The sequence below is a fragment of the Ammospiza caudacuta genome, chromosome 11, assembly GCF_027887145.1.
Source record: "Ammospiza caudacuta isolate bAmmCau1 chromosome 11, bAmmCau1.pri, whole genome shotgun sequence".
Taxonomy (NCBI): Eukaryota; Metazoa; Chordata; class Aves; order Passeriformes; family Passerellidae; genus Ammospiza; species Ammospiza caudacuta.
This window is the reverse complement of record NC_080603.1, coordinates 19090317-19117876: the sequence shown is the minus strand read 5'-3', so window position 1 is coordinate 19117876 and position 27560 is coordinate 19090317. Positions and strand designations below refer to the sequence as shown.

At 43.8% G+C, this 27560-nt stretch overlaps 1 protein-coding gene across 3 annotated transcripts in view; it reads left to right on the top strand.

The window, feature by feature from the left end:
- ABCC5 (ATP binding cassette subfamily C member 5) overlaps positions 1 to 24461 on the top strand; it is a 67625-nt gene extending 43164 nt beyond the window's left edge. Inside the window, exons 1-11 of one of the 3 annotated variants that reach the window (XM_058812211.1) lie at positions 3993 to 4857; positions 11235 to 11375; positions 12029 to 12180; positions 12609 to 12725; positions 13901 to 14136; positions 16423 to 16536; positions 17553 to 17665; positions 18340 to 18448; positions 19807 to 20034; positions 20297 to 20439; positions 21115 to 24461. In XM_058812211.1, coding sequence (XP_058668194.1) covers positions 4141 to 4857; positions 11235 to 11375; positions 12029 to 12180; positions 12609 to 12725; positions 13901 to 14136; positions 16423 to 16536; positions 17553 to 17665; positions 18340 to 18448; positions 19807 to 20034; positions 20297 to 20439; positions 21115 to 21387 — 2343 coding nt within the window. In that variant the 5' untranslated portion in view covers positions 3993 to 4140 and the 3' untranslated portion in view covers positions 21388 to 24461. Of the gene's footprint in view, positions 1 to 568; positions 917 to 3992; positions 4858 to 11234; positions 11376 to 12028; positions 12181 to 12608; positions 12726 to 13900; positions 14137 to 16422; positions 16537 to 17552; positions 17666 to 18339; positions 18449 to 19806; positions 20035 to 20296; positions 20440 to 21114 lie in introns of those variants that run through there. The other 2 variants (XM_058812213.1, XM_058812212.1) reach the window with 2 other exon arrangements.
- The last annotated feature ends 3099 nt before the right edge of the window (positions 24462 to 27560 follow it).

Here is a 27560-nt window from a genome sequence, read left to right as displayed (position 1 = left end):
CCTTCAGAGTAAAGGTGTTTCTTTAAAAGTGTAGTGGGTGATTTTTGTGCCCTCCAGCATGGGGGTAGCCTGCAATACATGTATGTTGAGTATTACAGGGAGTAATAATTTACAGTGCAAGTATTCAAGCCAAGTAGAAGGGCTGAGGTCAGGTCAAAGACCTTCTAAGGCTCAGATTTTCCATTTTCTTTATCTGAAATCACTACTGTTTATAGAGTGACGTGACTGCAAAGTCACAGAAAGAAGCATTTCTACCTGCCAGTACCACAGGCAAATTGTGGCATTAACAGAGCTTGCAATGTAGCTTGAAGTAGCACAAAAAGTGTTGTTGTGGTTGTTCTTAACTCATGTCCAAGGCAAGAATTAACTAGCACAGACCTTACCCTGCCCACAGGCCTGGAGTTTACCCCATGGACTTCATTATTTCCCTTGAAGGAAATGGGCTAATGTACCTGGTTCTGCGTGCTGCTGGGGTCAGTGTGTGGCTTCACTTGGCAGCTAAGGTTGAGCTAATGGCAGTCTAGGCAAAAGGGGAGCCATCCTGATCTTATCCTCCTTCTTCTTCCAGGCTGGGACTTCCTCTTCCTTTCCCGATGCCAGCAGTGGCTCTTGTGTGGTCCAGTTCAGAAAGCTAAGTTGCTGAAAGCAGGAAAGCTGTACAAAGGAGGAGACAGGAAGGCACCACCCACAGGAAGGGAGGTGAAGCGAGGCTGCTCTTTTCAGTAGGTGCTGGCTGTAACAGTAGCATAGGTGTGAGAGGGAGCTGCTCAGCGATCTGCCCCAAACTGCTGCTCCCAGTTACACTGTCCTAAAGAGCTGAATCTTTGCTGCAGCTTTGGCCAGCTGAAACAGCTCAGCAAGGTGTCAGACAAGGGTCTGTGATGGAGCAGGTGAACAGTCACCTGTGAATAGCAGGATTAGCTCAACCATTTTGTTAAACCTTGGCTGCAGCACTGTTACTTTGGAATTAAAGACAGAGACTGACGGAAGGAAATGTTCTTTCTGTTGTGATCACTTCTGCTCTTCGTTTGGCACTTGTGTCACAGGTGTACTGAAGTGTTGCTGCTCACAGGGGGAGCTGTAATTTTTGAACTGACTCTCATCCTGAACCACAGGAGCAAGCTGAGGCCTGGCCAAGGGCCCCGTCGCTGAAGTGGAAGGAAGAAACATTAATATTCACAAATCTGACTAAAGTATCTGTATTGTTGGAGCATTCTGCAAGAGGCTGATGATTGAAATGTTCAGGAATTGCATTCTGCTTTAGAATTTATAGTATGATATCCAGAGAAGACTTCATCCTATGAGGAATAGAATAAGACACTGGGATTGGGACAGAGACTTTCTTTAAAGAGATCCTACCCAAAATAGCATGGAGATAGCACATGCTTCTGTTCTGGTTTAATATCAGCTGGCAACTAAGCCCCACACATTCCTGTGGGATGGGGGAAAGAATTGAAAGGGTGAAAGCAAGAAAACTTGAGATCAAGACAGCTTAATAGGGAAAGCAGAAGCAAAACAAGGTATTAATTCCCCACTTCCCATGGGCAACTATGTCCATGAAAGCAGGGCTCCATTTTGTGTAATGGTGACTTGGGAAAACAAGCACCATAATTTTGAATGTTCCCTCCTTTCTCTCCAGCTTTTTTAATGCCATATCGTCTGGAATATCTCTGTGGTCAGTTGGGTCAGCTCTCCCTGCTGTGTCCACTCCCATCTCCTTGAACACCCTCAGCCTCCTTGCTGGTCAGATGGGGAATACAAATGTCCTTGGTTCTGTGCAAGCCCCCCTCAGCAACAGCTATACAACATCCCTAAATTATCAACACTGTTTTCAGCACCAGCCCCAAACACAGCCTGATACTAGCTACTGTGAAGAAAATTTACTCTAGCCCAGCCAAAACCAGCACATCTTACAGCAAAGGCTGTGGCCCAAGACCAGCAGGTGTGCAAAAGGAGAGAGATTTGCCTGGGATAACTGGTTATTGTATTGTTCTCTGGAATTTTCATTACATCAGTTTTGCTTATTCTGTCCAAACATTGTGAGTGCAGCTGACCATGATTCATTATCAAAAGCTTAGACCCCCTTCAAGAGAATATGTTCTTCCTCATCTTATCAGTCTGATGAGTGGACACACTACACTTGCTTGGGACTTCAACCAAAGCACAGGTAGGATGCTTCTGAAAGTGCTGTGGGGTTAAAGTGCAGTTGGATTGGTGTAATCAGGCCCTAACGTTGTCCTGGCTTGAACACCTGAGGACATTTCACCCTTATCTGTGGTGAAGGTTGTGCAGGGTCAGATCCTGAGGTTGCTGGGGCTGTGCTTTGCCCACCACCTGTAGATGAAAGCCATATCAAACAGGCTTAGTGCATCACTGGAAACAAAATTGGAGGGAGCTGAATATTTTCCAAAAGGCAACTGCTATGAGTGTGAGAAGGTGTCAGAAGGATAAAAGCAGGATATTTGATTTATTAAAGGAGGATATGGACAGCAAAAATGGCAGGACAAAATGTTTTTCTTAGTTACAAGGGGATTTATTGTAAGGGCAAAATTTCTGTTTGAAGGTGCTTGAAAAGAACGCTGAGGAAGTGCAGGGTGCTGTACGCAGCAACTAAAGAGCCTGAGTGCTGTCTTGTTATTTTTTTACTGCAACTGTAGCATATGTTTTGCTATATATAAAGTGATTACACAAAGGTTTTCTTTAGCTTCAGGTCGGTGGAGGGTGATATTGTAATTTGTTTAACCCTTGGCTGAGCCAGTAAATTCAGCCACAATGTGCTGAGGCCACAGTTTGTGCCTCTGGTGTGATGATACAGTGGAAACTGAGCTGGAATTTGGTGCAGATGCTGCAGTTGTTAGTGTAAGGCTTGGGAAGCTTTCAGAATGTACCACTATGGATTCATTAAACCCACAACCATGTGAGAAATGTTCCTGTCTTGTCCAAAATATGTGTCTTGAAGCCTCATCAGGTAGTGAGGTAGGCAAAGCATAACAGTGAAAATTAGAGTGAAAATAACTTACAGAAGTGTCATTACATGGGGCAGAGACTGCACTTCTCTTGTGCTGGTGGGAGTGCAAATCACAGTTACTTGCACACACCTCCTTCCTTCCAGCTTGCTGACTCCCGCTGTTGCCACGCAGAGAAACAAGTGCTTCTACAAAGCTGATAACTTTGTGATTTCTGCCCTTTCCCACTTAGCAAGGCAGCAGTAGAAGGTGTGTGATTTATTACCCAGAGTTCTGGGGAAGATAAAGTACATTATGTCTGGCCTGGGCTCTGGGGCCAGTTTGCAGTGAGAGTTGGAGGCAGGAAACCACGTGCAGCGCAGCTGGGAGAGAAGGGATTAAAAAAAAAACAGGTGTGGGGGGATGCAGGAAGAAGGGAGGTTATTTAGGGTTAGCTGTGAGCTCGATGTGGGAGTGTGACCAGGAGGAGTGAGGAAGCCAAACTAGTTACTGGTGGGATGAGGGTGCAAGAATCAGCCCTGCTGGGAGCCGTGGAGGCTGTGGGGGTGTTTGTGGTGCAGCTGGGGACGGTGAAAGTGAGGCACTCAGAGGGACAGAGCTGGGTCTGAGGGCACAGCAGCGATCCGAGCGGGCTGTTGTGGCCAATGGCCGTGCCCAGAGCAGGAGTTCTGGGATCGGTGTGTCCGGGCCAGGCCCCGGGGCTGGGCTATGCGAGAGGAGGGAAGCTCTGCGTGGGCCGCTTAAAGCTGCCCTGCGAAAGGGGCACGGCTGGACGGAGCCATGGCGGGCGGCACGCGCGGATACCCACGCCTGTGAGGGAATGAACGAGCGGCCGCTGCTCTCCCGGAGCGGTGCCGGTGCCCGGGGCTGTCCCGGTGCCCGCGCTGGGTCCGGCCGGGCTGAGGCGGGCTGGGGGCAGGGCGGGTGCGCGCGCAGCGGGCGGGGCGGGGCCGCCCTCGAGCGCCCCTCGGCGCCCCCGCGGCGCCCCCCGGCGGCCGCGCTGCCGCTGTCCGGGCCCGGGCCCTGCGCTCCCTCGGCCGGTCCTTTCCGCCTCCCCCTCCCCGCCCCGGCCGCTCCGGCCGCCGGGGCCTCCCTCCACCCCGCCCGCCCATGGATTTCACATAGCAGCCGCCGCCTCCGCCGCCGCCTCCTCCTCCTCCTCCGCCGTCGCTCCATGGCGGCTCCGGCTCCGCGGCCACCCGGCCTGTGCTGCTGTCGCAAGGGCTCCGCGGCCGGGCCGGAGGCGCCGCCGGCCCCGCCGCCGCCTCCCGAGCCGCCGCCGGACGTGGCGTCGGCGTCCAGCTCGCAGCTCTTCAGCCTGAGGCACCTGCACCTGGGGCTGGAGCTGCGGCCCGAGGCGCGGGCGCTGGCGGGCTGCCTGGTGCTGGAGCTCTGCGCGCTGCGCCCGCAGCCCCGCGCCCTGGTACTGGACGTGCACCCGGCGCTGCGCGTCCTCTCGGCCGCTTTCCGCCGTGCCGCGGCCGGGGAAGCGCCCTGCGCCTTCGCCTTCTCGCCCGTCGAGGCCGCCGCCGCTCCGGCCCCGCCGCCCCCGCCGCCCTGCCCGCCGCCGCCGCCGCCCTGCGCGCCGCCCTGCGCCGCCAGCCCGCCCGCCACCGCCACCTTCCTCTCGGCGCCCTGCATCGCCGCCGGACCTCTGCCCCCCGCCGCCCCCCCGGGGGACCAGCCCGCCGGCCCCCCGCCCGCCGCCGCCGAGCCGCCGCCGCCGCTGCCCCTCTTCGCCCAGCCGCCCTGCTCCGCCTGCCCGCTCGGCTTCAGGGTGGACCCCTTCACCGACTACGGCTCGTCCCTCACCGTCTCCCTGCCCGCCGCCCTCCAGCCGCACCAGCCCTTCCAGATCATTGTCCGCTACACCACGGCCGACGGCCCCGCCGTGAGTACCGGGCGGGGGTTGGTAACGTAGGAAAGCGGGTCCCGAGGCGGCTGGCAGAGCCCTCCCGTGCCGCCCGCACATCTTTGCTCCCCTTCTAAGTGACCGTCGGGGAAGCGCCCCGGCTCCTCAGCAAAGGCGGCGGGAGGTGTCTCGGTGCCAGCCTCTCCGGTGCTGCCCCTGGCCCCATGGCCTGGCAGTGCCAGCCCGCCGGGCAGCAGCGTCTGTGCCCTGCCCGCAGGGGCTCCCGGCGCTGCCAGCCCCGCCGGCCCCCGCCGCACTCAGCAGCGGTGCCCGGACCGACCCAGCCCCTCTCCCTCCTGTCTTCCCCCATCGCGTGGACCCCAAGCCTATTCATCCCCCCTCGCTATTGTAATTTGAAAGTTTTTCGTTCTTTAAGGACATTGCAGTTGTTGGCGGGGAGAGTGAAAATTTGCAAACTCCTGCCTCGACCCAGTCCTTGAGGATAAATTATGTCATGCACAATGTAGGAGTTTCCCTGGGGGTTTTGCCAACTGCTAACAAAATCAGGCCTTGCACAGCTAGGCTGGTGTTCCAGTGAGCCATGGTCAGGAGCTTTGAGAAGAACAGGGGTGATTCCACAGGTTCCTACAAGTTATCTGCTGAAGGAAGGGACGAGAAATGGCCCAAAACGCCCCTTTGGATGTAGCCATGGAGGTGCTTTCATGTCTGTGGATTCGCTTTCTTCAGCAGTGAAATGCTTTGTAAATTCTGTCACTTCTTTTAAACCCCTGGTATTTAGAAGCACTTTATTCCCAGCCTTTTAGGTGCTGCTTATCAGATCTTGTGTTTTGAAGAAGGTTTTTAAGTGAAAATATGAAGTTCTCACGGAAACATCAGTTCTGTTTATTACCGTACAGTCTGGTTGGAAATTGAGGTGATTTTCATCATGTGGTTCATGAATCTCTTTACAAAAGAGATGTATTTTTATAAGAGTCTTGCAACTTTGTTGCATCTATGTTGCCTAGAGGAATTGTCTCTCAGTCCTCTGATTTGGTGTTGCTGTTGCACTGGTCAAAACCAGTAAATGTGTAGATCTATTTGGCTTTTACAATGTATTTAACAAGAGCAGGAATTGAATAATCAAAGCTTCTTGCAGCACAACCCACAGGAAGTAAGTAGCAGGCCTTTCCTCTTGATAGGAAAGTCTTGTTGATTAGAATGTGTTTGCTGGGTGTTTCTCTGTCTAATTTTAATACTACATGGAAGATCACAAAAGTAATTTCATCCTTGGAATGATCTGGGTAGTCTTAATATATTGGCTCACTCGGAATAGTGAGTTCCACATGAAGACTTTTATTGACAGAAGTTTCCTGTGGTCATATGGTGACTTTTTAATGTTCTAATCTTTCACTAGAAGTGCAAAAATTAAGGAAGATTCTGTCACTTCTAAAGTCCAGATCCACTTGGATATTGTTCCTTTTCACCTTTGGAATTCCTGGCTTTAGTATTTCCTTGTACAAGACTCTGCCATGTAGCTCACAGTGTGTTCAGAAAATTCCGTTCATTATTTTTTCCCGGGTTTATGAAGGAACCTGTTTCTTTTGTCCAGTCTCTGCCTTGTTTATGGTGAGAAGGCTTTAAAGCTAATTTGGCATTGCTGTGTGCTGTGTAATCGTTCTCAGTCTGGCTGAGCCACACCTCCCAAAGTACATGATAACGTGCTTTCCTCCTCTTGAAAAAATTGTTTTATTTTAGGCCAGCCTGTGCTTTCCCCTGTGTTTTGCCAGCCCTGTTGCCAAAGGGGCAGCCTGTCCTGCTGAGTGTATGGAGAAGTGATCTCAGTATGACTGGAATACTGATCTGGCTTTGGGAATGTGAAAACCACTGGAAGGTTCAGGGTTGATGTGATGTCCATTTAGTCTCACCTTGTATTTATGTGTTGTCTCCTTGGCCCCACACGCAGTCCTGTGTGGATGCTGGAGGACATTTCTTTCATTCCCTCTATTGTTGTCTTGCTCCCCATGGATCAGAGGTGAGCTACTTATTCTTTATACTGTTCTTTGAAGTCTTTATTGTACCTTTAACAGTGTGTCCTGCTTCAGCTGAACCGAAGCTGCAAGGGTTCATGTCAAGATTATTGATGGTCACAGCACTGGGGACATGCATTGCCCTTCCCAAGTGATCCTGGAAAGTAGGAGCAGGCATGCCCACTGACATAAATCCTACCATGTTTGTTCACTCTCTGTTGTAGGTTTTGGCTAGCAAAATATTTGTCCTCGAGTAGCACCTGTTGTAGCCCTTCATGTTCAGCATGCTGAGCTATTTTGTTTGGATCCAAAGTGATTTGGTGCTATTGTAGTGCTCTCTGTCACTGCTGTTTTTTGGCCCAGTCCTGCACTTTAACAGGGATGAGTAACCCCTATGTTTATAAGGGTCAAATGGTTTATACTCATGTCTTGTAAATATCCTGGCAGTCCCTTTTCTCTGTCAGTGAGGCACAGATTTACAATGTCAGACCTCTCTCTTATAAAAGTTCTATTTTCTTTGGCCATTCTAGGAATGTATTCTTCTTATGTCAGGGTTTATTTTCTGTGGGACCTTGATCATACTTGTGGGACCTATAAAACAGTAAATACATGTTACAGTGCAGTGTGAATGTGTTGGCAGTAAGATCAGCAGCAGAGATAGTAGTGTTTAAAATTGGAAACCTGTTGTCTTGATAGACTTGCTTTGAGCCATCTGGACATGTTATTTGACTGTCCCATTATTTCTCGTGTGGAGGAAGAAGCCAAGATCTTTGGTTGTTTGATGGACATTGAGAGACAGCTGAGAGATTAAATCTGCCTTTCACAGAGCATTCTAGCTCCCTGTGCTGTTAGGAAACCATATGCTCAGTACATCACCAGTTTCCATCAGAGGCAAGACTGTCACAATCATTGTGTATCTCTCCTGGTGTGGGCTGAAGGCATACAGTGATCAGATATATCAGGGACAATAGTCCTGTTCTTCTTCTCCTTCCTCTACCTCATCCCTTACTTCTTGGTAATACTCTTGTGTGATATTTTCTTTTTTCCTTCCCTAGAGAGAATAATCTGCCCCTGTCTCTTGCCCACTGTGTCATTTCTCTGATTTGGCAGTGCACATCTTAACGGCAGTGCTATTTTCTTTCCTTAAATGCAAATCCTCCTCTGGGTTCTGGTACAAAAATTATAATATTTCCTCATCTTCATGATTTAGCAGAAAGGACAGCTCTCTTTGCAGTGCTAAAAACACCCTTGTAATTCCTTAGATTTGTCTTGATTTCTCAGTCCCCATAGAATGACTTGCTGCCCAGGTGTGCCTTGCTTCTGTCACGTGCTCTGCATCTCAGGTGTTTTGTTTACTTTGTCATCAGATAGAGCAGCTTGTTTGCCTAGAACAGAAGCTGTGGCTTTGCAGCTCTTCCTGCCACCTTCATCAATAATGCATGTAGAAACATGGAGAGGTTTAAAATTAAAAGAGGCTTAGCTAATTGTCTTTGTCATTTGCCAGATTTGGGCAAAAGATTATGATCTAAGTCAATAAAAATTATACTCTTGGCAGATGTCTTATAAAGTGTGGACTTCTTTGCAGTATGTGGGCAGGGGAAAGCCTGGGCTGCCAAAAGCCTTTGTTCAGCAGAGGAATCATGCAGCAGGTCTTTTAATTGAAATGCACCACAGAACAGCTTTAATGTGTGAAACAGCTTTCCTGTATACATGAAAAGCTAGAGAAAAATGAAGAGTTTGATGATGATGTCATGTGTATTTCCCAAGGGGAAGTGCAGGAGGGGTTTGCATGTGGAGTAGATGATACAGCCCCAAATGCTGCTCTGTCCCTATGCTCCACCACCTGCCCAGCAGCACCCTGTGCCTCTCACTCCTTTCTGGGATGCTGCTTATACTCATTTTCCCCAGCCCATAGCCCTGCCTGTGTCCAGCAGCATAGCCTGGTCTATTTATATTACAGATCTATTTATATTGTTTCAGGATAACTTTCATCATTGTTCCAAGTGTGTCTGGAAAGAGAGACAGAGGCTTGCCATGTAGCTGCAGACGTTAGAAAACAGGGGAAAAAAATACTTCATACTCTGCAAATGTTTTCCCGCTTGGCTTGTAGGGCTGGTGTTTCAACCAAATGTCAAATAAAGCAGGACTGGTTGAAAAGAAGTTGTCCTTAATTTATGGAGTTTCTTGTAAACAAGAATCAACTCTTGGTTCCCCTTCCCTTCCTGCTTATGTTTTCCTCCTGCACTGCTCAGGGAGAACTTCCCCTTGTCTCTCTGCTGTAAAGACATTCTCTGTCAGCCCTTTTTCCTTCCTACTCAAGTGTTGCAACTTAGGTGTGGTGGTGCCTTATCTCTCTGTTTTCTTTGTTAGCCTCTTCTGTCTCTCAAAAAGCAAAGGAAACAATGTTTTGAAGATGAGTCTCTTCAGCAGGGCCAGCGATAGGATTGGAAGTCAGACTTTGTGATGCAAGCACAAAACCACTGATCAGATGAGTGTTTTTAAAAGGCATTGGGGCAGAAATTGAAATGTAATTTCTGAGCCTCTTCCCTGGATCGTGAGAAAACTACTACCCTGTATTAAATACAGCACCTTCATTTTTTTGTAAATGCGTGTTCTGGGTGGAAGTTCCTAGTTACTGATGTGCAAAGAGATGTGTGTCCCCAAATGCCTTCTGGAACAGCTGTCTCTAGTTCCATAACGTGGCATTGCAGACATTATATTCATTGCTGTGAAAAGCAGGTATCCATGAGAAATGTACTGGAAATCTGTAGCTTTGTAGGTGCCCCTGGGCTGTGACCCAGGGTTGTGGGCAGTGCTACACTGAAATGCAGCACATGGGTGTGAACAGACAGGGCTCCTCAGAAAGTCCTGCTTTAGGCTTGATTCTGGCCCTACAGGCTTGAAATAGAAGAGGGTAGTCTTAAAACAAATTTCAAGAGATTAATTTTACTTTTAGATAAAGGCTTTTAATTTTGTAATTCCTCTCTCCTAAAAAACCCCAAACGTTTGCCAGCAGAAGTGTGAGACTCCATGGGAATAACTGAAACTGCTGACTCTGTTTCCTGTCCTCACCTTTCACAGATCCCTGGGGGGGCTGCTGCAGTGGAGATTTGGGAGAGGAGCACACTGGCATCTGAGGAAAAAGGTCTACAGGCAAGGGAAGATATCAAAAAGTAACCTTATAGGACAGAAGGAAACAGAGAAAACTTGAACTTCCAAAAGTTAGCTAGGAGACAGAGTTGTAACATGTTGTTAAAACGTGAGCAGACTTGGTACCCAGGCTTCTCTTCTGTGTTTCGTTGCTTTCCCTTGAGGACTAAAACTGAACTAGTATTTGCACTAACTGCTGTTCCCTGATCTCAGATTTATTGGTTGCTTTGATCTAAGAATTCAGCAGACTCAGAAGTTTTATTCCTTGTGCTTGACTGTTTCCAAGACTTCCAGTGGTTCAAATTTTATTGCACATTTCACAATATTTGATATTTTCCATCAGAGTTCAGCTCCAGAGTTCTAGGATTACAAGGAAATCCTTATTTAAAATTGCTCCTACACTTCAAAGTTGGAGGCAGGGAGCACGTGAAAGCACAAACATTTAAACAGAAAGACCAAAAGGCAAATAATTAGACTTTTTCTTATTATTCTTAATCTGTTCTAATTATTTGCTGAGGGTCTGACTTGTGATTTATTTGCTGTTTGGTACTGAAAATTGACATGCTCTGTGGTGTGTTTTGTTGGCTTTTCTTTTGTGACCACCCAGAATTTCCTTATCCATTCTGTAAAAAGGGGCCTCCAGTGTCCTTGACCAGATGTTTCTTGCATATACTGACTTTTTTGCATAGTGTCAAAATGTTTGATGCTTCAGCCAGGAGGGCAGTGTCAGGGTCACAGATAATATTGTGTACACTGTTCAGCTTCAGGGATTTTTGGTTTGTGGATTTGGATTTGTTTTGGGTTGTGGTTTTTTTTTTTTTTTCTTTTCAGCTTATGTTACCTGACCCCTTCTATTCATATTTAGTTTTAAAGATGGAGATAGCCAGAGTACTCCCTTTGAGAAGAAGGTTGTGGGGATGTTTGTTAGGGACTTGTTATTAACCAAGCAAATTGATATAACAGAAATAGTGAGTGGCTGGAAGTCACTGTGTTACATGTCCCCACTCAGTGTTCCGACAGTAAGAAATTTTCTGAGTATTCCCAGCAAATAAAGCAGAGTAGAAAGATGTATTGTTAGAGATGGAAATGTGCCCTGTGCCAGGTGTTCATCTGGGGAGCTAAACAGCTGAGGTGGTGCTTCTCCCCCACAATCCTCTTCATGCACATTTTGGTTTTGGCAGTTCATCCTTATCACATTTTCTGTTTCCCTCATCTCTTCTTCCCATCGTGTTTCAACAGATCTGGTGGCTGGATCCAGAGCTGACATATGGCAATGCCAAGCCCTTTGTCTTCACCCAGGGACACTCAGTGTGTAACCGCTCCTTCTTCCCCTGCTTCGACACCCCTGCAGTGAAATGCACCTACTCAGCTACTGTCAAGGTAAGGGATGCCTGGGGATGGTTCACAGAGCTCTTAGCTGCTGTTAACTTGTGAAAGTGTAGTTACATCAGGTATTTTTAGCAGTTTACATCTGCTAAAAATATTGTGATTCAGTGTTATAAAGAATACTGAATTTTTTAGGTCTAGTTCTGGTTCTTGGGCAAGAATCAGGGTAGTGCCTCGAAGGTAACTCTGTTGCCTACCATGTGTGGGTCTTGCCTTCCTTGTACTCAGTGCTGAAAGAGTAATTGTGAAATAAAAATATGAGAGAGAATTTGGCTGGCCCCTTCCAATAGTGGTTATTGATGATCATAATACTCAACTCTATTGTACCAATTTTTGAAAGAAAAAACCTGAAGTCTTTTGAAATCATCATCAAATAATGTTGCATTTTGTATAGATGAAATAATTTAATATGTAGGTGCTTTTGGCCAGCTGGCATATAGGAGGAGTAATATCTTCAGTTGGTATGTTTTCATGGATTGGGCAGATTGTGGTATAAAACCTCACAGAAATGTTATATTTTGTGTTATGTAAATGATTATTTTTAATGTATATCATCAGGCATAGATGAAAATGAACTAGAGATGTGTGGTTCAGTCATTCAGCTGTGATTATCTGGTGAGTTGATGTGTATGATGATGGTCTTCCAGGCTCCAGCAGGCATACAGGTGTTGATGAGTGCCACCCAAAGTTCCTACCTAGAAGAGGAAGGTGTATATCAATTTTACATGGAATATCCAGTTCCTGCTTACCTAGTGGCCCTGGTGGCTGGAGACCTCATACATGCAGACATAGGTCCAAGGTAAGATTTGCAGTGAGTTCATTCTGCATTTTATGTCTCTGTACAGTGCTTCATACTGTAAAGTAGCAAGGATTTGAGTCATTGAAAAGGGAACAGTTGGGTTCATGAGCTGTGAGCACAGAGAGTTTGAAGTGTAGTTGGGTATAAAGAAATTCATGGCATTGCACTGGCAAAGATATATTCCTCTTCCATAAAAGTTGCCTAGTGTTCCTTGAAATCATTACAGCTGCTTTCTCATAGCCTTGTTGAAGGGATTTTTGGTTACCTCTTGCCATGTTCCATGGAGCATTAGTCTAGGAAGGCCCAGGTCTGCTGGGAGGTCTCCTTGCTCCATTACCATACATGGAAGTGTGGTAAGGCTATTTTTTTTTTCTAAGAGATAATTCAGTTTGCTGAAGTATCACCTGATGTTTTCTGTTTTCTGACAGGAGCAGAGTGTGGGCAGAGCCTTGCCTGCTGCCAACAGCCATCAGCAAACTTTCTGGCATTGTGGAACGCTGGTTGACTGCTGCAGAGAGTCTGTATGGCCCCTATATATGGGGAAGGTGAGTTTAATCAGTCTCCTGGGAATGTACAATGGGAACAAAATAAAACAGTATTGAGAAATGATCATGCTTTCTCCTTATAGCAGGGCAAACTAGCATTTCAGCTGGCAGCATTGTAGTAGTTGAAAACAGACTCTGGAGTTTTGTCTCCACAAGTGGCAGGAAGGACCATGGAGGCATGAAGGTGTTTTAGCTGGTTTGCAGTGGAAAGATCCTCTGCTTAGGAATCTCCAGTTTGAACTGGAGGTTTCTAAACAGTGGATCTTTCCTGAGGAATGAGGGTTTTCATACTGCAGTGTTTTGTGATGTAAGTCCAGCACTGGGCCAGACACCATTTAAAATGTATGGTTGTTTTATTTATCTCATTTATTTCTGCATTTATTGTGGCATGCCTGAGAATACTGAATATCTCAGTATAGACTCATTGAGAGTCCAAGTCCCCCAAACCAACATTAATAGCTCTTGAAAAGCTTGACTATATATTAAAAAAGAGTGGTTTTGAGAGAATACTTGCCTCCTTGGATGGGAGAAAATGTTTACAAAGGTTTCCTAGATTTCTTTGCTAAAGGTAAGCAGGAAGATTGCCTTGTTGTTGATTTGACAAGTATTGCTTGAAATAATCTGAGAACATGGCCCAGTGTGCCAGTGCTGATCACTGGTAAAGAAATTTAGAAAACAAAACAAATATTACTGTTGTGTTCCAAAGCAGACAGATTAACGTTATTTTGATGACACTGCAGGTGTAGGAAATCAATTCCTTCATTGACAGCTTCCTAGCCTCTCTCTTTCCTGGGAGCCTCTGGGGACTCAACACTGTGTTCCACTACTGTTTATAGTGTAAACAGTTTTTGTGGCTCCCAGATATACAACTTGTGATGAGTTTGTGTGTGTGAAGGGAGCACAATGCTTCTTTAGATGACATGAAAAGACTGTCAAGTCTTTACATCCAAACATAAGCAGATCTTTGGCCAACAAAATAAATTGTGATCCTCTGATCAGAAGAATTAGGCACCACTGGTATAGAAAGTTTGTTCCTGAAGTCACAAGAAGGTCTCAGAAGAGCCTTCCCTAAAGAAAGGTGTTACCATGTCTTCTGAAAACAGAAAATGTTACTGTGTGTCTTCTAGATGCAATTTACTCATGTCCTTTCTTCTTTCTTCTCTCCCTAATTTCAGATATGACATTGTTTTTCTTCCTCCTTCCTTCCCTATTGTTGCCATGGAAAACCCATGCCTGACCTTCATCATCTCTTCCATTCTGGAGAGTGATGAGTTTTTGATCATTGACGTCATTCACGAAGTTGCCCACAGCTGGTTTGGGAACGCGGTCACCAACGCCACGTGGGAGGAGATGTGGCTGAGCGAGGGCCTGGCCACCTACGCGCAGCGCCGCATCACCACCGAGACCTACGGTACAGCTCCAGAACTCCTCCTGTGCTCCTTCTTACCACAGCTCTGAGCTGCCTGCTCCGAGTGTTTGCCTTGGAAGCTCAGAAGTCAGTAGGGAGCTGGTTTTCAGTTAGGCTTTGTTTTATTTCTGGAACACACACCCACACACAGCCCCAAAGTTTGTGTTGAACATGTTGCGTACTTAGAGTTTGACGTTGTCTTGGCTCTAGTGGGCTCAATACCAGATATGGTACCAGGGGCTTTGAGTGAGGTGTGTTAGCACAATGCTGTGGGGACTTGGAACTACTGTTGGGTACCAGGCAGGAGCTGATATGTCAGAGCAAGGTCAGCAGAGGATGCGTCAGAGAAAGATGTAAGAAATCTTATAAAAGTTACATTGTGAAACAACTGTCCTCTGAACAAGTGTCCATTTAATTCTGATCAGTTAGTAGCTACCTACTGTTAAAAAGAATCATGGCAGTAGCATTAAAAAAACATGCAGATTTATGTAGCTGTTTATGTGCTGGAGGCTTCCTGCAGCATTGTAAACCCTGCCTTTACTTGTGTCAGTGAATTTCACAGGTCAGTTTTATGATGCTGTCTTTAGAATATATAAGTAGTAAATTATTCCTCTTTCTTTTAAGTTTAATTGGCTTGTTATTGAAGTGAATAATGGGAATGTATGCTTTTCTAGTTTGTCCTGTTATGATCTTAAAAGCCAGTTCCATGTGTTTTCTCAAGCATCCAATGTAAACAATCTTAGAAAAGTTCCTAGAAATCGTGACAGCAAAAATGTTTAGAAGAAAGCATTTGTTTTTATTAATGTATATTGGTTTTGGACATGAACTGATGACAAGTTTAGGCAAAGAAGTGCTCTGAGCATCTATGGAGATGTTACAATGCATATTATATATCTTTGAAAGCTGTTTTATGTTACTGTCCTAAGTCACATTATGCATGGCAGTAATGTGGGTAGGTCAGCAGATATCAACCTGTTCATCATCTTAGTCTGTTCCATCCAACATAGAACAAAATCCTTGCTGATTTTGGTCTGTTCTCTAGAGCTGGTTGTTTCAAGAAGCATTTACTGGGAAACTAAAAAAATGTCTTTCCCTGTGCAATTCTTTAGTAAGCTCTTTCTCCATTTTATTTTGTTTCCAAGACAGACCTTTGTTCTAAATCTTACCCTCTCTGACATAATTTCTGGAGTCTTTTCTGTTGATAGTAAATAGGCATCTTTGCAATGGTATTGTTTAGGGAAATATGAGTCCACTGACTACCACTCCTCTTGGATCTTGCTTAATTCTCCTCTCTGTAGCTTGAAGTAATTGCCCTTAACACTAGTTACCCTAGTTCTTGCTTTCCCCTGGGAAGCAGGTCCACTTCCTTCTCTGTTCATACAGGTTCTTTTGTTTTCCAGATATATCCTGGTTCTTAATTCACATTTGGCTATGTGGGATTTGGGTGTTACACTGAGAGTCTGAGGTTGTGTTATGTAACAAACCCTGACTTCAGGTTAAAATCTCAACAAAGAAGGGTAAAATTTTAATAGTTATGGATGTTAAGTATCTTCTGAATCTGAAAATCCATTTTCTGCAGCTTCTAATGTCTGAAAGGGCATAGGAAAGATCTCTTGCCTTGGCAGTGTAATACAGCTGGTTTGGTTTGAAAGCATGGAATGCTGTATATTGCAGTTAGGGAGAAGGAGTAGCTTACCCAGTCACAGCTGTAAAAAGTCCTAATGAGAGCAAGGTGAAATACCTAGGGCAAAAACCAGGTAGGATGATAGATAAAGCTTTAAAATATACCCAGGATCTGTAATACAATAACCAAATCCAGTTCTTTTCTCTTTCCACTCAAGAGGTGACATTTGCTTAGTAATTCTTGGCACTGAGTATGGAATTGTGTTTACTGTTCTACCAGTGACAGTATGCTTTTGCAGCACTTGATGGCTCCCTGAAAGTTACCTGTACAGTATTTTTTTCAGTGCTGCTTTCCCTATCTTGCAAGAACTGATGAGATTATGTCAAGGATGTACACTTCAGCATAGTTTTCATGCTGTTTTGGTTTCCAGTGCAGCCTGATGCATGATCAGAGTGAGGAAATACACTGGGTTAGGCTCTGACTTCCGTTACTAATTACAAGGATGTTCTGCACTCAAGTTCTCTGCCATTACATTACTGTGATTCTGTCTCACTGTTCTGTCTTTTGCACTTGCAGCAGCTTTTAGTTTGTCCCTGTGCCAGTCCTGCACAGATCAGCTTTTGCTGATCATTTTCCCACAACTAACAAGTTACTTTCTGGGGTAGGAGCTGCCTTCACATGTTTGGAGACTGCATTTCGCCTCGATGCTCTCCACAGACAGATGAAGCTCCTTGGAGAAGACAACCCGGTCAGCAAGCTTCAGGTTAAACTGGAGCCAGGTATTGCTTTTGGCTGAGGCTGCTCTACACAAAATTTTACACCTCTGTATATCTATGGTGAAATATTCACAAAAAATTACTAATATTTACATATCTTTTTGAAAAAAAAAATTGGTTTGTAAAAACAAGTCTAAAAACAAGCAAGGAAGTTTTGCTTTCAAGTTTTTTTCAAGGTTGAATAACTCATCTTTATAGATACTGTTCTGTGTAAGAACAGACTTACTGAGTAGAAAGCATGTGAAAAACTGCCTTGAAAGCTGTGTGGGTTTGCAATTCTGGACATGTAAAATAAAGTATTTAAAATGGAAATATTTGGGAACATAATATAAAATCCTCTGCTATTCAGTGTTCCTCTCTTTATGTGTTCATGTAAGAACTATGTATGTATTTAGCATGCAGATAAACAGGTCATGCTTTGAGTTGAGCTGTGCAGAGGCTGTTTGGTTATTCCCTGAGCAGATGCATGACTGCACTCCAGATTTACCTGTCTCCTTCACTGGTAGTTCTCTAGGTCTGTGGTCACAGTTGGGTGGGTGAAGCTGTCTTCTATGTAGATGATATTTAAAACAACCTAAAGCGCAAGTGGAGATGATATTGGAGTCAAATGGAAAAGCATGCGTGAAAGCCTCAAAAAAGGAGCAAATAGTGATTACGTTTTATTGATATCTTTGAAAATTTGTGGTATGGTGATTCCCAGAACCTGGCACTGAAAAAAAGAAAAAAAGGATTTGTTTTCAAGTTCCAGATCTGTTTTCAGTGACCTCTAGTTTGAAGTGGCTTATTCCTTTGGGAGTTACTACTTACCTTACAATGACTGATTTAAAAAAAAAATATTTCAGGCTGTCTTTGGACTGCATCTATTTATTTACTGCAGTAACTTAAATGTACTGACAACAAGCTTAGTTTTTATTAAGTCACTATGTCTCACCTTGGTGGTCTCTAAGGAGTCTATATAACTCAGAAGGGGCTGGAAATCACTCTCCTCAGTAGTTTCTTATCATGTTGTCTTCTTTCAGGTGTAAATCCCAGTAATTTAATGAACCTCTTCACCTATGAGAAAGGCTACTGCTTTGTTTACTACCTGTCCCAGCTCTGTGGTGACCCCAGACACTTTGACTCCTTCCTAAGAGTGAGTGTAAATATGTGTTTTCTTGAGATTTAGAGCTGAGTTTTTGTTGTTGGGGTTTTTTCCTCCAGATTCTTTCACTGTGGCTAATTGTTAAGGGTAAAGTTGAATACAAGTGTGTCAGAGATGGAGGAAAGTTGTGGGCCTGTCAGCTTACATGAATCTTTGTACAAGATTTCTAAGATTCTGAGCTCATGAGGTGCTAGATACAGAGCAGTAGTATATATTTGTTGTCGCTTGTTCTGTCCTCCAAGTAATTAGAAAGCTGTTCCAGCACAGGTTGTGTGTGACTGAAAAGATGTGACTTGATTCACTACTAAAAAGTGTTAACTTGGATTTTTTACCCACGGTGACAAAGGGTTTGAGTTACTGTATTGGGGCAGGTTGGTGCCTGGAAGCACACTTACAAAACCTATAGAAAATTGTCAGCTACTGCCTTGTTTTGGAAAAGGAAAATGAAATTATACTCAGCTGTCAGCTACTCTATTTTTTCTTGTTTCTTTATTTAACTGGGTGAGGAGGGAGAATATTTTTCTTCATTTTTTATGCCTTCAAATAATTGTTCCTACTCTTATGCTTGTATTTTTTTTCGTTGTCATTGTTGTGGCATGCAGTGATTCTACATTAAAAGGAAGCTGTCTTACTCCTGATCATAATTTGAATGTTTACTATTTTAGGCCTACATTGAGAAGTATAAATTTACCAGTGTTGTGGCTCAAGATCTTCTGGATTCCTTCCTGAATTTTTTTCCAGAGCTGAAAGAGCAATGTGTTGAGAGCAAAGCAGGTAAGAGATTTACTAAGCTAACTGTAAACACTGTAGAAAACCTGGATGATGAATTTTGTGCTCGGCTTGGAGGATGCAGAGGGAAATGCTAAGGCAAACAAAATAGTTTAGCAACAACCAGATGTTCTTGACAGAATTTGTGGCTATTGCCTCTACACTGGGGAATGAGAACCTCTGAAATTGCTGAGAATTTTGTCATTAATTAGCTGATTGTCCCTTGGTTAACTTTCTCATTAACTCATCTTCACTCTGCAGACAGAATGATCAGTGCTTGTGAGATTTACACATGCTTAAATGCAGGGAAAAGGTGAACACGCTTTGAAATTTAATCTATTTTAATAACAGAAAGCATGCTTTGAGAACTGTAACTTCCCCAAGATCCTGCCCATACATATAAAATATCTTCCAGAATGTTTCACTTTCCCTTATATCCCCTATTTATAGCAGTTGGTGGATTTGTGGGAGGTCTGTGGCCTCCCAGGTGCTTATTATCTCACTTTCTTAAAGAAATGAGACTCATGTTATCCTGCCATGTGTCCATCCCTGTGAAAAGCTATTGAGCCCATTGGACAGTAAGAGTACAGCTCTTAAGGATACTGGGCGCCTGCAGGCTTTGTGGAGAGGAAACTGCCTGTGGAAATGAGTTTTCTATGGGAAAAGCTGCGGCATGAGCTCAACAGTTCTGTGTTTTATTTTGCCCACTGGTAGGCTAATGAGTTAACCACAGAGGTTGCTAATTTTTGCCTGGCTAATATTCAGGGGATGCAGAAGGTAGGAGTTTTAGCATAGATGGTGTGGAACAGGAAGTATTGCCATGGGTTAGAAAAGTACAGAGGTGGTAAAAGGCCAAGAGGAGCAGCTGGAAAGCAGGCTCTGCTGCTTGTGAAGAAACTTTTTTTTTTTATTAGTTGCATAAATAAATATAAATTGCTTGGGTTTACTGGTAGGTAGGAAGAGTTTAGTCATCCCTCTCACCTCCTTTTTTTATAAAATGGGTTTTCTTCATATTTGTCAGTCTTCCTCAAAATTCTGAGAGAGAAATGCAGGCACACAAACATTAGAGCATAATTTGAACATAGGTACTTGTCAACCTGGCTGCCTTAAGAGCATGTGTGTTTCTTATACTTACTGTACTGCTGAGCTCTAGAAAACTCACAGTGAGGTTTGGAGCAGTGTTGCTGGCACTCTTCCAGGTGTTCCATAGGCTGTCCCAATAAGGCTGCTAAGATTGTTGTGTCACTATAACTATTGCTTGCTGTTGTTACAACCTCCCTTAACTATGGGAGCAGTTGGACTTTGAGGCAGCCAAGCCACCTGCAGAGATCTCTGCTCCACATTTTTGGTGCTCCTCATTCCAGGACTGGAGTTTGAACGTTGGCTCAATGCTACAGGACCTCCGTTAGCTGAGCCAGACTTATCTCAGGGATCCAGTCTGACCAGACCAGTGGAGACACTCTTCAAACTCTGGACTACAGAGCCTCTGGACTCTGTTGCTGCTGCCAGCAGTGTTGACCTCACTAAATGGAGAACGTTCCAAACTGTGCTTTTCCTGGACAGATTGCTGGATGGATCACCACTGCCACATGGTGAGTACTCTTTCCAGGATAGTAGAAAATTATTCAGGGAATAATTGATGGAATTCTAAAGATCCCTGCCTCTGGTTGACATTATAAAGTCAGGTTGATGTCCCAGGCTATGTCACAGAGAGATTGGAATCGGTGATCTTCAAAAGTCTTTCCCAGTCCAACGGATTCTATGATTCTGTGATTTGATATTGTTATTGTCTGATGACCCTCAAAATTGACAAAATAGGTCATAGTTCTTTCTCTGTGTATGTGCTCTCTTCAGAGGTGATAAAAAAGCTCTCGGAATGTTACTCCTCTCAGCTGGACTCCATGAATGCAGAAATCCGTATCCGCTGGCTGCAGATTGTAGTCCGAAATGACTATTACCCAGACCTTTACAAAGTCCGTCGCTTCTTGGAAAACCAGGTACTAACTGCTGGATTAAACTCACTGCACCTCTCAGTGCATGAGACATGTGCATGAGACATGCGACGTGAAAGACCTTGGAACTTCTGCTTCCTGGCCAAGTGTAGCCCAGGTGTGTTGCGAAGGGGCTGAGCATGGCTCACCTGCTAGCGGTGGGGAGGAATGGGCAGATGTAATTTCAAATGCCTATAGATAATCTCTGCTTTTCTAGCCTGACTCAATACCCTTATCCTAGCTCTGCCCCATGCATTTTATGTATTGCTTTGCAGCAGCCCTGGCTTTTCCAGACCACAAGTTTTTGCACTACTAAATCATGTGATTATTTGAATATTTACACTTCAAGCAAGGCTAGGGCTCATCGAGTTCTTTTCAGTAGTTGTTATTGTGCTGGAGCAAAAGGTTAATGCATGTGTTCAGTGTGGCCTCTTTTATTTGGCCTTTAAAAATAGTTCTGTTATTTGTGGAAGTAGCTCAGTCTCAGAGAGCAAATTTTTTTTTATTACCATTCATAAAAATCCTTGTATCAGACTTAGAATAGACTCATCTGTCTTTTGAAGAAATGTGTTGTTTGTCTGCAGTCTGAAGTTACTCAGGGCTGTTGGAGTGTAGCTGTAGAAGAGCTGAACTTCTTGACTTTCATTGAAATGTTTTTGTCTTGTTTTCCTTTTTTTGTAGATGTCTCGGATGTACACAATTCCACTTTACGAGGACCTTTGCACTGGCACTCTCAAGTCTTTTGCCTTAGAAATTTTTTACCAGACCCAAAACCAGCTGCACCCCAATTTGCGGAAAACGATCCAGCAGATCTTATCCCAGGGCTTGAATCCACTTCCTGCCATAGACACTACAGCAGTCACTACAGACACACCAGCAATGGTGCTTGAGGACAAAGTCTCAGAGGCCACAAATGGTGCCATTTCACTCAGGGATGTCAACGTGTCTGCTTAGATCACCAGTTCATGCCAGCCACGAAGCTTGAAAATGGGGACAGGAACAGAGGAAAGATACCAAGCATTGCCTCCTTTCCCTCAGCCTTGCAGCTGCAGTGTGTTGTAACTGGATTTCTCTCCCACAACACAAAGCAAATGTGCCTTCAAGTATCCAGTGTGTAATACTGCCAGGTTTCAGAGATCTCCACCAGCTGTGTGATGAATATTTTGATTCAATTTTTACTGGGCAGGAACTCCTGGGCTGTTGCTTCTTCATGGAAAGTGGATAGTTCCCTTTCCTGAGGCTCTTCTGGATGGTTTCTTCAGATTTGTTGTTTCGTGGGAGGGTGTTCTTTTTCTTCTTATTTTTTCTTTTTGTCTGAGGCCACTGAGGCTGTGGAGTATGTCCTACTTGCTGTGTGTATGTTGCTGGGGAGTGTGTATGTGTCAAGCTGTCATTGTCCTAATATTTGGGCTAAAGTTCTGCAAAGGAGAGACTCAGGAATTGTTAGTGGCAGCAAACATGTTTTCGTGTTATGCTCCTTCCTGTGACAGAGGTATTGTGATTTGGAAAGAAGGGGACTAATGCTTAAATGAGAAACTAATTCTAAATAGCTCCCGTTCCCCCCTGCCCATAGGTGGCTAAATAATAATAATAATAATAATAATAAAAATGATGATGCTCTTTATATATATTAAGAAATATATAAAAAAGAACAGGGAAACATTATGATGGATTTGAAATCCTTCTGCTAACCCTACCCTCAGTTTTCCCTTTGCACTCAATGGGACAAGCAATAAAGAAATGTATAGGCTTGAATTTTCAAAGTTAAAATTAGGTTCCCAAATGCCATCAATTCTGGTACTAACTGGATGCCTAAATCTTTTTAACTGTTTTGACAAGTCTAGCTGCAACCTTTGCTAGTGTGTCAGGATGTGTGGCACATGCATCAGATGCACTCTGTGTCTTCTATTCTGTCCTTTTGGAGGAATTACCAAGACCTGTAATTTTTTTAAGATCCCCAGCATATCTTGGCCTGTAAGTCAGCCGTGAAAATATCCATGTGAAGATTTTACTGCCTTGAATAATGTTTGCCTCAGTAACAGTGGCCCTGTCATATGATAATCTGAGGGAAGCACCATCTTTCTTGATGTGAAACTTTTAAGTCCCACTTTACCCAAGTCTGTTTTCTGACTTATGGTGGGAGTAAGGTGCCATTTCATTTCCCTGGTGTGCTGTTTCTCTGGATCACTGGCCAGCCATGTAGGATGGTAAGACACTGTCTTCCCTCTGTGCTGTTTGGTCTCAGGAAGCCAAGGGTAAAGTGTCCTGGGGTATTGCAGAGTACAGGTGATGGTTCTTAGACTCTGTGCCACAAACTTTTTAACATGTGGGTACCTGTGTGCTCTCTGTGAGCTTCCACAAGGCATCTCTGAGCTGATGCATCACCAGGATAGTATGAACAAAAGGCAAAACATTTGGAAAAGACTCAGCTAACAGAGATGTGAGAGAGAAATTGTTTTATACTCCAGGGCAAATTTTAGTCCTGCTATGGGGATCTGCATAGACAGGAAGAGAAGGAAATTTGGGAGGGCTTTGTTTTCTTCACCAAAAGTACCTGTTTACACCCATGTGTGGATGAGGACTTAGGTGCTGTTACTGGATCTGCATTTTCTGGCTTTAAATTAATTTGGATTTCACCATAGCCTTAGCCTGGGCTGAACTGGGATAAAGCAATAATAAACTCAGGCCTCTCTAGTGCTTCGTTAGTTTTAAAAATGGGCCATCAGCAATTTTGGGCTACAGAACTTCAAGCTCTGCCCTTTGCTCCTTGAATGGGATTATCTTTTAAATTCTGTTTTCCCAGAAAGGATGGAGAATGATGTTTTCTACACAAATCTCTTTCCTTTTCATTTGTTGTTCTATTGAAAGAGATTTGTACAAGCTGACTTTACACTTCCAGAGCTGCCGCTGTTGGTGCTGCGTCTCCCGGGCCCCACTGCCAGCAGCGGCAGCCTGGTCGAGACCAGGAACCACTAGCGATTTTTGGAATCAGGGGCCTCTGTTCTAACATATTTTATTTACTGGGAGAATGTTTGTGACCCTGGTGGGAATTTTTCATTTACATGGATGCCTTATGATGATTGTCAAATTAAACTAAGCTTTGTGACAAGTTCAGCCTTTTGGGCAGTTTTTTGGTGTCCCTGCTGTAGCTGTGTGGAAGAGCTAATTTGGTACATTGTCTTTGTTTTGTTCTTTTCTGGGATGCAGCATAGAGGGAGTTTGGAAGCTCTTTCAAAGCTATACAGGAAGGTGCTGGAGAGGTGGCAAAAGCAAACAATCAAAAATAAATATTATCTATTGTTACTAGAACTGACTGAAATACATCAGATCAGCTCTGTGTTTGCATAGACACCCATCAGAGCAAGGAAATGCTGGCTGAACTGAACAGACTGTTTCCTGGTTAAAGAACACAAGATGTATGTTAGTGTTTCTGCTCCCATCTCTGCGAGATCCCATCAAATGGCTTTGACCTAGGACTTGTTTTCTGAGACACTGAAACAGAGTAAGATTTTTTGAACATATTCCATGCATCCACCTCCAGATACTTCTGTTTCTCCTGTGAGTGAGGAGTGCATTTTTTATTTTGTAGAGACAAAAAACTGGCAGCAAGTTTGTGGAGATAAGCCTTTCTTCGCTGACAGAAAATGAATTGGTGCTTCAGGCTACTTGCTGTCTTGATTTGTAGTAGACTTCACATTGACAGGCAAATTAGACTGTGATTAAATAGAAACTATTTGCCTTATCTTTGGTACATTAATTTCTGATCCATTTAAGTCAGATTAGATATCAAATAGGTTTTATTCAAACAGGTGCCAAGGGATCGGGTTATCTTTTTTTATTTTGAAAATGAAAACCATTACTTTATTTCATTGCAGCTTTGAGCAGGGCAACAGAGGATGTAGAAATATCACTTGTGGGAAAGCTCTGAAGAACCAGTTGTTTAATAGAATGGAATATTTCTAACAATTTTTTAGCATTTCACAGCCACGTTGGTTGATACATTCAATATATTCTTGCTAGCTACAATATACTGTGTGTAAGCTTGTATCAATAATTTTGGCGTCATGTTACATTGCAACATTTTAACCACGAACTCTATCAACCAAGAACAATTCTATCAAGTATCCCAAACATTCTTCTTCAATCAAAACTCTTTTATGTTCTTGCACTGCAGTGACCTTGGTCATTACCTTTTTTGGATAATGCAGGACTTTCTGTACATCTAAGCTCATGTGCTGCACAATTCACTTAGGTCAAGTACACTTCTTCAGTCTGCTCTCCCTGTTTGTCCAAAGACAGAACAACACAGTACAGTCAACACACTAAAATCACATCACATTTTTCACACTTTTTACTATAGATTGATAAAAGCTGAAAGCCATTTTGACCACAATATCACTTGGTGTACAAAAGAAACCGTATTATAAATCACTGTGTGAGATTTGTCAAGCCACTGTTCTCTGAGACACAGAATTATTGTCAGTTGAGAGGACACGGTTTGACACTGATTTTGTTGAAGCCCCAAGAAAATTGGTTTAGCTGTTGATTACATGCATTCCTGAAATGCATACCTAATGTCTAGTTTGGATTTGTCTACTTTTATCTTCCAGCACTGGAAACTACTGCTTTGTTTGTGAAAGTTAAACTACTTATCTCTTTCTCATGTAACTACTTTTTAATTCTTAAAGAAAACAGATTGATTGGTCTGTTACTGCAAGCTGTCTTCCACAACTTCGTGTATTGACTTTGCTTGGGTGGAGCATGATGTTTCAACATCCTTTTAAAGTGGAAATTGCGCATTGTTTCTCAAAAATTACTTCAATTGCTGCTGTATATTCCACATTACCTTTAAAAGAATTTTTTACTAATATTGTCCATTCATCCTTTTTTTTCCCATTAATAACAGTAGTAATTTGGGCACATGTTAGCATATGTCTTACCTGGACATGAGAACCTTTTAAAGATAAAGGGGGTAGAGAAAAGCTATTCCATATTCTGGAGGTGACTTTTCACTCTATACAGAGGGATACTAGCTAGTGGCAATAAATATATATATATATACATATTTAAAAATATATATACTAGAGACAAGTCTTTAAAAATGCAATGGCATTAGTGGGGTTTGCAGACCCTTTTCCAAAATCATATTTACTGAGGTGCAGCATCTTGTGTGCTGTGGTAGCCAGGCTGAAAATTTGGAGCTGTGTGTGCCTGAATGAGAGGTGTCTATAACCCCAAATACCCACTCCAAAATCTCTCTTAAGCAAAAAGACACTCTGTGCTGTTCCCTTGATACAGCTCTGATCACTGTCAGCTCAGTATTGCTGTGCCTTGCTAATCCTGGTATCAGGATTCAGAGAATTCAAGAGCTCCCTTGCGAACAGCTTCAGTGTGTCAGCATTTGCAGAAACAAACACACACATTGGGCCCAGCCACTGCTGCTCGATTACTTTTACTCCTCTCCCTGTCCTTGAACCACTGGGAGTTGGAGACAAAAGCAAACATGGGACTGATGAAACCCCAAAACTGGCAAACAACCATGAAAATATCAAACACTATTCTAAAGGATCATCTTCATTCACATGGAAATGAGCTGGTTATTAAGCTGGACACAAATCCCTCTTAAATTTCTATAGCAATGGGACTCAGCCCTTCTCAGTCTTCCTTCTTCCTTTCCAATGAGAAATGAAGCACCTACATTAAAGTGGACTGAGACAACAAGGCAAGTATAATTTTAAATGTCTTAAAATGTTATCTTCAAGACCTTCTGTCTGAATAGACCTGTGTTTTATCTTCAGAAACAGTTTAATCCAGCAGGATTGCCAAGAGGCAACAGGGAAGGTTCTCTCTTTGCTGCTCTCATTGCAAAGAGTTTTGAGTTAACAGAAAAAAAATCATCAATTGCATACTGTATTAATTCGCCCCTTTCCAACCTTGGAGTGGGGCAGGGAAAGCGTGTCAGGTATCTGAGAGACCAAGATAACATCTATCTCTTTCCTTCTTCTAATAGCTTCATAAATAAATAGGTAGGTATTTAACTAATTAATTGTTGCAGGCTGGATCTCCTGTATTTACAGTTAGAGCTCAACATTTATCCTGCTTTCTAGAATTGGTCCTCTAATGGAATTTATGCAGTTGTGTGATCGCTGTTTCCTAAAGAATGCAGGGGTGAAATCACACAGATCAGAGCCTCACTGTTCCTGACACAGAGGCCTTTTTTTCCCCTTTCCCTCCCCCAACAGAGCTCTCCTGTGTTGCTTGCTCGCAGCCGCGCAGCTGCAGCTCCCTCGCATGAGCCGTGGACAAGAGGGTTATTCTTACTGCCAGCAGTGTTTCCTCTGCTCCCAAAAGGGTCAAAACTCCAACGTGAAAAGTCTTGTTTGTTGATTAAATTTGCAGTGTGCAGAGGAGAAGCCTTGTGTCTGTACAATGGGCAAGATCGAGGGGCAGAGAACCTAATTCTGAATGTCAGAGGTTGGACAGCTGCTGCAGTTACCTGAGAGCATTTCCATCTGCCAAGGTTGGCTTGAGAGGAGGATTTCTGCATTAATGTCTGATAAAAACCACAGGCCTGTGTTTTCTGTGGCTCTCTCATTCAGATGACCTCTCTACTCAAGGACCAGGTGACCTTAGACTCAAACACATCATCACAGGCAAGTGTGATGGCAGATTTTTTGGTAAACACCTCGTCCTTCCACAGTGGCTCAGCAGCTTCTTTATTGACCATACCTGAGCTCCCTGAGGTACCCTGATGTGAAAGGCCCAAACATGGAAAAGACAACAGCCTCCTTCAGCGTGCCCTGAAACCCAAAACCTTGTTGTGCTGAAGGATGGCCTCGTGGGGCCCTTATTTCTGCATTTCTGTTCTTTGTTCCTGAGTTAGGCAATATTTTATAAGGCACTTTTTCTATTTCACTGGTCAGCGGTAGCTATCGGAATATGGAAATTAACATATCTCCTTTGACGGTTCAGCCCATGGACGACTACATGGTGATAATAAAAAAAAACCTGGCAAAATAATGGAACAGTTTATATTAAGCGCCATCATGCAAAATTTACAAGATGGCCAGGGTATCAGACCCAGCCAGCATGGATTTAGGAGGGGTAGGTCATGTTTGACCAACCTG